The 10684-nt window shown below is 38.6% G+C and overlaps 1 protein-coding gene across 2 annotated transcripts; it reads right to left on the bottom strand.

The window, feature by feature from the left end:
• Window positions 1-9455: 9455 nt before the first annotated feature.
• On the bottom strand, window positions 9456-10630 carry MRPL57 (mitochondrial ribosomal protein L57). 2 transcript variants are annotated; one of them, XM_021678225.1, is made up of 2 exons: window positions 10554-10630; window positions 9456-10343 (listed from the first exon to the last, which is right to left on the bottom strand). In XM_021678225.1, exon 2 carries the CDS (start codon window positions 10333-10335, stop codon window positions 10027-10029), a length of 309 nt encoding a protein of 102 aa, XP_021533900.1. In that variant the 5' UTR covers window positions 10336-10343; window positions 10554-10630; the 3' UTR covers window positions 9456-10026. The 2 variants fall into 2 exon arrangements, with proteins under 2 accessions (XP_021533900.1, XP_021533901.1); XM_021678226.1 differs by having other exon boundaries at window positions 9456-10340; window positions 10554-10610.
• Between the last annotated feature and the right edge of the window lie 54 nt (window positions 10631-10684).

Consider the following 10684-nt stretch of genomic DNA (forward strand, 5'->3'; position numbering starts at 1 on the left):
AAGGAAGGAAGGAAGGAAGGAAGGAAGGAAGGAAGGAAGGAAGGAAGGAAGGAAGGAAGGAAGGAAGGAAAGAAGGAAGAAAGAAAGAAAGATGGAAAAAGCAATAACTTAGAGTTGGCTCCATGTCACATGTGATTGAAAAACTGGCTACAGAGGCCATAACTACTAACATTTGGAGGTTCGTATCAATAGGAATATGAAGTCTCTCTAACCCAGCACTCCAAGAAAATCATCATTGTACCCCATGGACTCTTAGTGGATCACATAACATTCCCTGAACCAACCTCAACTACAGATGTGCAAGGTGCTCACTGGCTCCATTCTTGAGATGGAGGAAGAGCCCCACCTGCAGCAAAAGACTGAAAAAGGAGGGATAATTTCCTGGAGGAAAATCAGAGACTTATTAGCAGAAAAAAACTGTGTTCTGGAAAGCAATTAATAGATGTTTCACTATAATGAATAAATAATGATGAATGGCAAAATGAGGAAAAAACCCTTCACCACAAAGAAAACACCAAATTCAGATTGTTTCATTGGTGAATTCTATCAAACATCTAAAGAAATAATAATACCAATGTTACATAAATCTTTCAGAAGATAAAGGAGGAGGCTCCCAACTTATTTTAGATATGGCATAACACGAATACCAAAACGAACAAAGGCATTACAAAAAATAGATTATGTTCCCATATAAACATAGGCAAAATAATCCTTAACCAAACAAAGCAAATCAAATCCAGCAATATATAAAAAGAATAATATATATCATGACCAAGTGGGTTTTATCTCAGAAACACAAGATTGGTTAGACATCTTAAAATCAACCCCTATAATCTAACTTATTACCTGAATAATGGAGAAAAACCAAATGATTATATCAGTGCATGCAGGAAAAGCATTTTACAAAATTCAGTATCATTAATGATAAAAATGCTCAGGAAACCAGGAATTCAAGGGAACAAGGCAAAATATCCATTCTCATCATTTCTATTCACTGTAATCCTGGAGGTTCCTATCCTGTTATAGAGGTCCTGTCCTATTTGGTAAGGCAAGAGGAATAAATGAAATGCATAAGGAACAGAAAATAAGCAAAACTGTCCCTATTTGGGGATGACAATTCCTTAAAAAATTCCAAGGAATTGGTAACAATGAAAAAAACTGCTATAACAAATAAGATTAGCAAGGGCTCAGGATACAAGGTCAGTATAAAAAATCAATTGTATTCTTATATGAGTATCAAAGGCATATAATAGTTATAATAAATTAAGGAAAATGAAAGTTTTCTACACTGAAAACTGCAAAACATTGCTGAAACAAAGAAGATTAAATAAATGGGGAGAGAGAACACATTCATGGAGTGGAAGACTCAATATTTTCAAGATGGCAGTTCTCCTCCAGATTTATTTGTAGATTCAATACAATCCTAACTGTGATCACAACAGGCTTTTTTTGTGTTTAAGAAACTGAGAAGCTGATTCTAAAATGTATATGGAAACACAAAGGACCTAAAAGAACCAAAACAACTTTGAAAAAGAAGAACAAAATTGTAGGAGTTACACTTCAAAATTTACCCTGAAGCAAAAATAATTGAGACAGTGGGATATGGGCATAATTACAAAACAAATGGATGGAACAGAATAGAGTACAGAAATATATGTATATTCATATAGTTGATGTATTTTCAGTAAAAATGCAATACAAATTTAATAGGGAAGTATTTTTGAACAAACAATACTGAACCAACAGAGTATCCAAATGTAAAACAAAAGTGAACTTTGATTCCTATCTGATACCATACACAAAATAATGGGAGAGAGAGAGCATCGAGCTAAATATACAAGGTAAAACTAAAACGCTTTTAGAGGGAAAAATAGAAGAAAATCTTCATTATTTGGGCACAGGTAAAGATTTAGAACCCAAGGGGTGCCTGGCTGGCTCAGTCAGTAGAGCATGTGACTCTTGATCTCAGGGTCATGAGTTCAAGCCCCATGTTGGGTGTAGAGCTTACGTAAAAAAAAGAGAGAGTGCAAATCAATAACCAAAAAATTGATAAATTAGACTTTGACAAAATTGATAAATTCTAACCGAAAAACTGTTAAGAAAATGAATTAGACAAGTCTCAGACTGTAAAGAAATATTCACAAAACATTTCTGACACAGGACTTGTATCGAATATATGTTAAGAAAACAACTACGATTCATTAATAAAAATCTAAACATGTGCAAAAGACTTGAATAGGGTCTTCAGAAAAGAAGCTACACAGATACCCAAGATGTATGTTAAAACATGCCATACATTATTATATTACATTATTATCAGACAAGTACAAATTAAAACCACTCTGATACATTGCTGATAGGAATGTAAACTGCTTTAAAACCACTTTGGGAAATATTTGACAATTTTTAAAATAGCTTTGTTAAGGAATAATTAACGTAGAATAAACTACACATACATAAAATGTGCATTTTGATAAGATTTTACATATATAGCTATGAAATCATCACCACAATCAAGATAAAAATATCCACCATGCACAAAAGTTCCTTATGCCAGTTTGTAATCCCTTCCTCCTGCTTCTGCCTGCTTACCCATCTCTGAACCCAGGCAAACACTGATCCTTGCATTTCCTAGAATTTTATATAAATGGAATGTACTTTATGGGGTCATCTAACTTTTTTCACTTAGCCTAATTATTTTGAGATTTACTCATATTATTGTGTTTATCAGATCATTCATTCGTATTCATTTGTACAAGGATATACCACAAAATGTTTATCCATTCATCAATCGAAAGTTACTTAACTTAGGGGCGCCTGGGTGGCTCAGATGGTTAAGCATCTGCCTTCGGCTCGGGTCATGATCCCAGGGTCCTGCTTGGCAGGGAGCCTGCTTCTCCCTCTCCCTTTGCTGTTCCCCCTGCTTGTGCTCTCTCGCTGTGTCTGTCAAATAAATAAAATCTTTAAAAAAAAAAAAAGAAAGTTACTTAACTTGTTTCTAGTTTTTCATTAAAACAATAGAGCGAATATGAACATTTAGGTACAGGCCTTTTTATGAACACATGCTTTCATTTGTCTTAGGTAAATACCCAGGAGTAGAGTGGCTAAGTCATGATAATTGTATGTTTAACTTTTTAAGGAACTTCCAAACTGTTTCCAAAGTGGCTGCAACATTTTACATTCTTACCAGTATATAAATATTCCAGGTGCTCCATACCCTCGATGACACTTGGTATTGTCGGTCATTTAAATCTTACACATTCTAATGGATATGTGGTATATCATGGTGGTTTTAATTTGCATTTCCCTAATGACTAATGATATTGAGCATTTACTCATGGTTTTTTGTTTTTTGGGTTTTTTTGCAATCCATTTATTTTCTTTGATGAAGTGTTTGTCCAAATATTTTGCCCATTCAAAAAAATTAGGTTGTTTTCTTGTTATTGAATTTTAAGAATGATTTACATATTCTGGATGAGTCCTTCATCAGATATTTTTATTCCAGTCTTCAGCTTTTCTTTTCATTCTTTTAAGAGAGTGTCTTTCAAAGAACAGAAGTTCTTAATTTTGATGAATTCTAATTTATCAGATTTGGATTTTATAAATCATGATCTTCATACACATTTAAGAAATCTTTGCCTAACCCAAGGTCACAAAGAGTTTTCCCCTATGTTTTCTGTGGGAAGTTTTATACAAATTTTAGGTTTTATATTTAGTCCATGATCCATTTTGAAGTAATTTTTGGATATGACATGAGACACAGATGGAGAGTCATTTTTTGCATAAGAATATTCATTTGTTCCAGCGCCATGTTTTGGAAAAGATTATCCTTTCCTCAGTGAGTTTCCTGTGTGTGTCTGTTAAAAATTAATAGACTATATACATGAGGTCTGTTTATGGACTGTCCATTTTATTTATCTTTTTTTTTTTTTTAAGTAGGCTTCACACCCAGCATGGAACCCAATGCAGGGCTTGAACTCACAACCCTGAGATCAAGACCTGAGCTGAGATCAAGAGTCAGATGCTTAAGCAACTGAGCCACCCAGGCGCCCCTATATGTTTATCTTTATGTCAACACTACACTCCCTTAATTACTGAAGCTCTACATTAAGACTTGAAACTAGGTAGTATTAAGTCCTCCAACTTTTTCTATTTCAAAATTGTTTTGGCTATTCTAGGTCCTTTGAATTTCCATATGAATTTTAGAATTAGCTAGTTGATTTCTAAAAATAAGAAAAAAATCCTATTGGGACTTGAAATGGGATTGTAATGATACTGTAGTTTTGGTAAAATTGGCATAGTTACCTTATTGGCTCTTCTGACCAATGTGCATAGAATATCTCTTCATTTCTTTAGGATTTCTTTTTTTTTTTTTTTTTTTTTAACGGGGGCATCAGGGGTGAGCGCTTTTTTTTTTTTTAAAGATTTTATTTATTTATTTGACAGAGAGAGAAACAGCGAGAGAGGAAACACAAGCAGGGGGAGTGGGAGAGGGAGAAGCAGGCTTCCTGCAGAGCAGGGAGTCCGATGCGGGGCTCGATCCCAGGACCCCAGGATCATGACCTGAGCTGAAGGCAGACGCTTAACGGCTGAGCCACTCAGGCGCCCCTCTTTAGGATTTCTTTGATTTCCCTCAAACACTTTATAATTTTCACTGTATGGTGTTGTACATTTTTTCAGACTTATTCTAAGTATTTCATCTATTTTTAAAAGATTTTATTTATTTATTTGAGAGAGAGCAAGGGAAAGAGCACAAGTGGGGGAAGGGGCAGAGGGAGAGGGAGAAGCAGGCTGCCTACTGAGCAGGGAGCTCAATGGCAGACGCTTAACCAACTGAGCCACCCATTATTTAATATATTTTAAAGAAGTCTCTATACCCAATGTGGGGCCTGAATTGCCAAACCTTAGATCAAGAGTCACGTGACTGAGCCAGCCAGGCACCCCGTATTTCATATTTTTAGTACTACTGGAAATGGCACTTTAAATATTTATTTATTTATTTTAGAGGGAGGGGAAGAGGGAGAGAGAATCTCAAGCAGAATCTGCACTGAGCATGGAGCCCAATGTGGGCTCCATCTCATAACCGTGAGATCACAACCTGAGCCAAAACCAAGAGTTGGATGTTTAACCCACTGTGCCACCCAGGCACCCCTGGAAATGGCATTTAAAATTTTAATTTGTTCATTGATAGTATATAAAAATACAGTTGATTTTTGAGTATTGATCTCATTCCTGCAACCTTATCAAATTCACTTGGTTTTGGTAGCATTTTTGTCATTTTCTATATAGACAAACTTGTCATTTGTTAAGGACTGTTTTATTTCTTACTTTCAATCTGGTTGGATTTTATTTCTTCTTAGTGCTTTACTACACTGACTATATAATCCAGTACAATACTGGTGAGAAGAGTCATCCTAGGGGCGCCTGGGTGGCTCAGTCGTTAAGCGTCTGCCTTCGGCTCAGGTCATGATACCAGGGTCCGGGGATAGAGCCCTGCATCGGGCTCCCTGCTCAGCGGGAAGCCTGCTTCTCCCTCTCCCACTCCCCCTGCTTGTGTTTCCTCTCTCGCTGTGTCTCTCTCTGTCAAATAAATAAAATCTTTAAAAAAAAAAAAAGAGTCATCCTAACATTGTTCCTGATCTTAGGGGGAAACAATTAGTTCATTCACAAGTAAGTGTGATGTTAGCAATAGGTTTTCTATACATTTTTAGAAATCCTTTGTTAGGTTAAGGAAGTTTCCTTCTAATCATACTTTTCCTGAGTCTTCCAACCTCCTGCTCCAATCTGGACCTATTGACTTCTAGACAACTTCGAAACAGTTATGTTGGTACTTTCCTTCCCTGCTCTCCTGTATAAATTCATGCCTTTTTCATTCTTGTTTTACTCTCTAGTTTTGCTGGAGTTCATCATCCAGCTGCCTCCCACTTGAGCTTCTTGGGAGGCTCTTTGCCTCTTCTACAGATGCTTAGATTACAACTTTCTTCCCTTTGTTGTGTCAACATCCCAAACATCCTTCTTATTTCTTCCAAAATATTCATTGAAATAGCTTGTCTATTGTTTTCTCTCCCTTTCTTCTCAAGGGTTAATAATTTTAAAAATGTTTTCACTGTCACCTTACCAAGGTTTTGGGAGAGAAGAGAGAAACCTATGTGTTTAATTAATCATCATAAACTCTGGCATTGCGTTGGAAACAAGGGACATATCCTTGATTTTAACAAAGGAGAGAAAATTAGTACATGTCGATTTGGTGCTGTGAAGATGAAGGGATTCACATCCATGGGCTTTAGTTTTATCAGTAAAATATGAGCCTAGGTCCCCAGCTGAGAGTGATGATGGAGGAAGGTCTGTAGGTAGGCGGCTTTTGGAGAGAAGAAAATTTATCACACTGAACAGGAATTACAGCAATCAGAGAAACATGTTATGGGCTTATTTGTGACCCCCAAATACATATGTTGGAGTCCTAACCCCCAGTACCTCAGAATGTTATCATATTTGGAGATAAGGTCTTTAAAGAGGTGATTAAAATGAGGCTATGAAGGTGGGCCCTATGGCTGGTGGGCCTATGGTGGGCCCTATGGCTGGTGTCCTTATATGAAGAGGAAATTTAGACACACAGATTGATACCAGACACCTGTAAGCACAGCATGACAAACATGAAGACACGGCAAGGCAGCCATTTGCAAGCAAAGGAAAGAGGGCTGGAACTGATCCTTCCTATGGCCCTCAGAGAAAACCAACTTGCCAACACCTTGAACTCAACACACCCAGCTTCCAAGTACTGTGAAAAAATAAATGTTCAAGCCACTGTGAATTTTGTTCTGGCAGCTCTAGCAAACTAACTCACATGGTAAGGTTGCTGGGCAGTGTTGAGTTCCAATATGGGGTTTGTGGTCATTTAAGCAGACCTCAGAGAGCTTTAAACAGAAACTAATAATCCTAATTAAGTGATTTTCTCCAGCAATATTCAGCAGTTAAGTTGGTTCTCAACAAAAGGTAAATGGTCGGGTTCATCCAGATTTTCCAGGGAATACAGTGGAGAGGCAAAGCACTGAAGGTGTATGTATTATCCTGATTAAATCATAAAGTACCCTCCACTTAGGGACCCAAAGCAGAAAATTAGAGGTTATACAAATGGTCACAAACTTCTGTTAATTCTCTTAACCTCCTTCCACTCCCACCATCCAAATTTCAATATGTAACTGGATTATTTTAATAGCCACCACGTCTTTCTATTCCTAGTCATTTCTTCTTTCAAGCCATTCTCCACAATGCTTCCCATTATTTAACTAAACATTTTTGATGGCTCCCCATTACTTATAGGATAAAAGCCAAACTACTTAAAGTGTCATACAAGAACTTTCACAATCTGGTCACTGCCTCCATCTTGCCTCATTGTCTATCACTTCTCTTCCCCACTCACAAATACCCTATATTGCAACTACACTACTGGCAATTCCATGACTAATCATTAGACTGTTACTTCTACCTTTACTTCCTACCAGGCAAACTAAGAATCTGTTCAAAGATCACCTCTTCTGAAGTTAGTTTCCTCACTCTTCAGGTAAGGTTGACAAATGACCATTTCCCTGGATTCTTATTATACCTTATACTTACATCCATGAAGTCAATCTCATGCTGTATTACTTACACTGTGCCTTTTATCCAGTGAGACAGTAAACTCCTTAAGCTTAATGATCAATAGCACCAGGATGTCATGATAGATCTTCCATAAATATTTGCAAAGTGAACAACTGGATGACACACAGAGCCGGAGCTGTATTACAAAGGAGTGACTGTTCATAATGTACAGGTTGGCACATACTTTATTTTTATTTTTTTTAAAGATTTTATTTATTTGCGAGAGAGAGAATGAGAGACAGAGAGCATGAGAGGGAGGAGGGTCAGAGGGAGAAGGAGACTCCCTGCCGAGCAGGGAGCCCGATGCAGGACTCGATCCCGGGACTCCAGGATCATGACCTGAGCCGAAGGCAGTCGCTTAACCAACTGAGCCACCCAGGCGCCCCTGGCACATATTTTATTACAATATAATTATAATCAGCTGGGTGGCAATGGACTCTGTTGTTGATAAAAAAGATTAACTTTATGATGGCTATGGTGGTAACAGTTGTAGAGTTTCAAGGAGCAAAGTCAGCTGTTTCAACAGTATTGCTTTGGCCAAGAAGTGATTTAAAACAAGCTATAGCAGCTAGTGTACTATATTAAAATGAATATGGTCTTTAGATAAACCTAGTCCTGAATTCTACCTTTATTGTTAGCTGTGTGGACATGGGAATATTGCTGACATTTCTGAGCTTCAGTTTCTAACCTGTAGAGTGGGGATAAAATACCTCTCTTCTCATGAACTGCCTTCTGTTTCTTCAGACTCTAAGATTTTAGCATCTTTTTCCTTAAGGTTCAAGTTAACCATTGCTTTTTCAAACTCCAAAGTCAGTTTCTGAGTTACATGAGTATCAAAGCAACATAGTTACAGTTTTAAGCAGGTCCCCTGAGCCCCCTTCCTTCACCTTTCTCCTAAACAGCATCAGCTGTCACCATTTCCAGATATGAAAATAAAAGGTCAAACTAAATTGCTCATATGAATCAGAGACATTTCTGTAAACTACAAAAAGCATTCAACAAGTATTTATACACCACTAAGAATGACATATTAATAACAGTTCAGCTTGGTTAAGCATTCAACTATCATGTGGCAGGTACTTTTCAGGTGCAATGAATCAAAAAAAAAAAAAAACTAGTATGTCCACCAAAGCCTATACATCCCAATGGCAGATATTTAAATGTAAATCACGAATCATTCATATTAATGAAGGTAGCTGGCAAATGAGATTGGCACTCTCATACATTGATCTTGCTGTTTTACAATCTTTCTGGAAAGCCACTGGCAATACGCATCACGATCTTTAAATGTTAGAGTTTTTAGCTCTAAATTCTATTTATCCATATAGACTCAATATATGTTTCATCTCTGGGTAATGGGATTGAATTATTTTTCTTCTACGTGTTTTGAAAATGTTCTATTAAATATATACATACATAGCAGTTACGATTTCTAGATTATACAGAAACTGAAATCCAAGTCACATTCATTATTGGGTATGATTATGGACAAGTTTCTTAAATATTTCCTCACATGTAAAATAGCCCCAGGTGATAGGATTACTGTATTTGGTAACACCTGTAAAGTGCTTGACTATTACATTCTGAAAAAGGTTTGAAAAACAAACATCTTCAACTGGTGGACTGTAAGGTTCATTATTACATCCCAGAAAGGTTTTTAAAAAATTTTTTTTTATTTTTAAAGATTTATTTATTTATTTGAGGTGGGGAGAGGGGCAGAGGGAGAGAGAATCTTAAGCAGATTCCACCCAGAGCATGGAGCCCTATGCAGGGCTGGATCTCACCAACCCTGAGATCACCATCTCGGGAAACCAAGAGTTAGACCGGCTTAACCGATTGCGCCACCCAGGTACCTCAAAAGAGGTTTTTAAAATAAAACTTCATGTAACAGTTCTGATGAGTACCTTTTACTTTATTGAAATGTCTTTTAGCAATCCCAGAAGAAAATGCTATTTGTAGGAGTATGTGTAACTGAAAAAACTTTTTTTAAAAATTATGTTTAGGCAATTATTCTTTTGAAGAAAGGTAAACCCCCATCAAGTATCTCATACTTAAGCACAGATTCCAAACCACAGTTTGTAGCTTTTTTGGAAGCTTTCATCCAAAATACATTTTATATCCTCTGTGACCTAGGAAATCTCTTGTATCTTCCCATCAGGGTAACGGAAAAGGAAACAGGACAGAGACTGGACTAGACAGGACTATGAAGCATTAAAGAGTTTGGAGCCCCAGATATTCTATATGCAGACCACTACACTCATGCCTGCTGTTCAATAAGGCTGGTCCAAATGCTCATTTTTTTCCCCAGAGGTTAGTTTTTCGGTTCCAGAATCGGGTCAAGAGGTGGCAGCCCTGTGATCCGTCCAACTGAAAGGTGGTGGCTCCGGGTTAGGACCACTTCTTGGAGACATTGAGGTGGTCGAGCTGGTCTACCACAAATCTGTTGGGGGGGAACTTGGACATGCTGGCCGCCTTGATGGCCTCGAAGGCCGCCGCCCTGCGCTCCGCGGCGTGGCCGTACTCCTGCTCCGCGGTGAGATAGGGCATGCTCAGCCAGTAATGGTTCTCCGCCTCTACCTCCAGGCGACGGATCATCTTCTCCTTCGCGTGGAAAGACACGGTCCGCGGCCGCCGGTGCTTCCCGATCCACTGTCTGCCAGGAAGGCGATTGCGGCGGAGGAGGGCGGTCAGGAACATGGCACCTGCTGAGACAGGGCAGAAGTCGCTCCAGAAGTCGCTCCAGAACTGTTTGGCCGCGGGAAGAAGCAAACGCGAGCGCGCGCAACACGGTTCTCTTGCCACTCGGCCATCTCCGAGAGCGCACACCGCACCCCAAATGAAGCGGGGAGCCCAACCAGGCGCGACAGGGAAAAGAAGAGGACTCGTGAAACAACGAAATATGCCAACCAACTCACCGACCGCGTTCCTCAGGACACCGCACACACTCGGCACGCCAGCTGACACGACCCCGGAAGTGCGCCCGTCCCTCAGAACCTCCTTGCCTCTTCGCGCGAGACTTCAGTTCTCGCGAGAGAGGACTAGTGCG

This window comes from Neomonachus schauinslandi, chromosome 3, assembly GCF_002201575.2.
Source record: "Neomonachus schauinslandi chromosome 3, ASM220157v2, whole genome shotgun sequence".
In the NCBI taxonomy this organism is placed as follows: domain Eukaryota; kingdom Metazoa; phylum Chordata; class Mammalia; order Carnivora; family Phocidae; genus Neomonachus; species Neomonachus schauinslandi.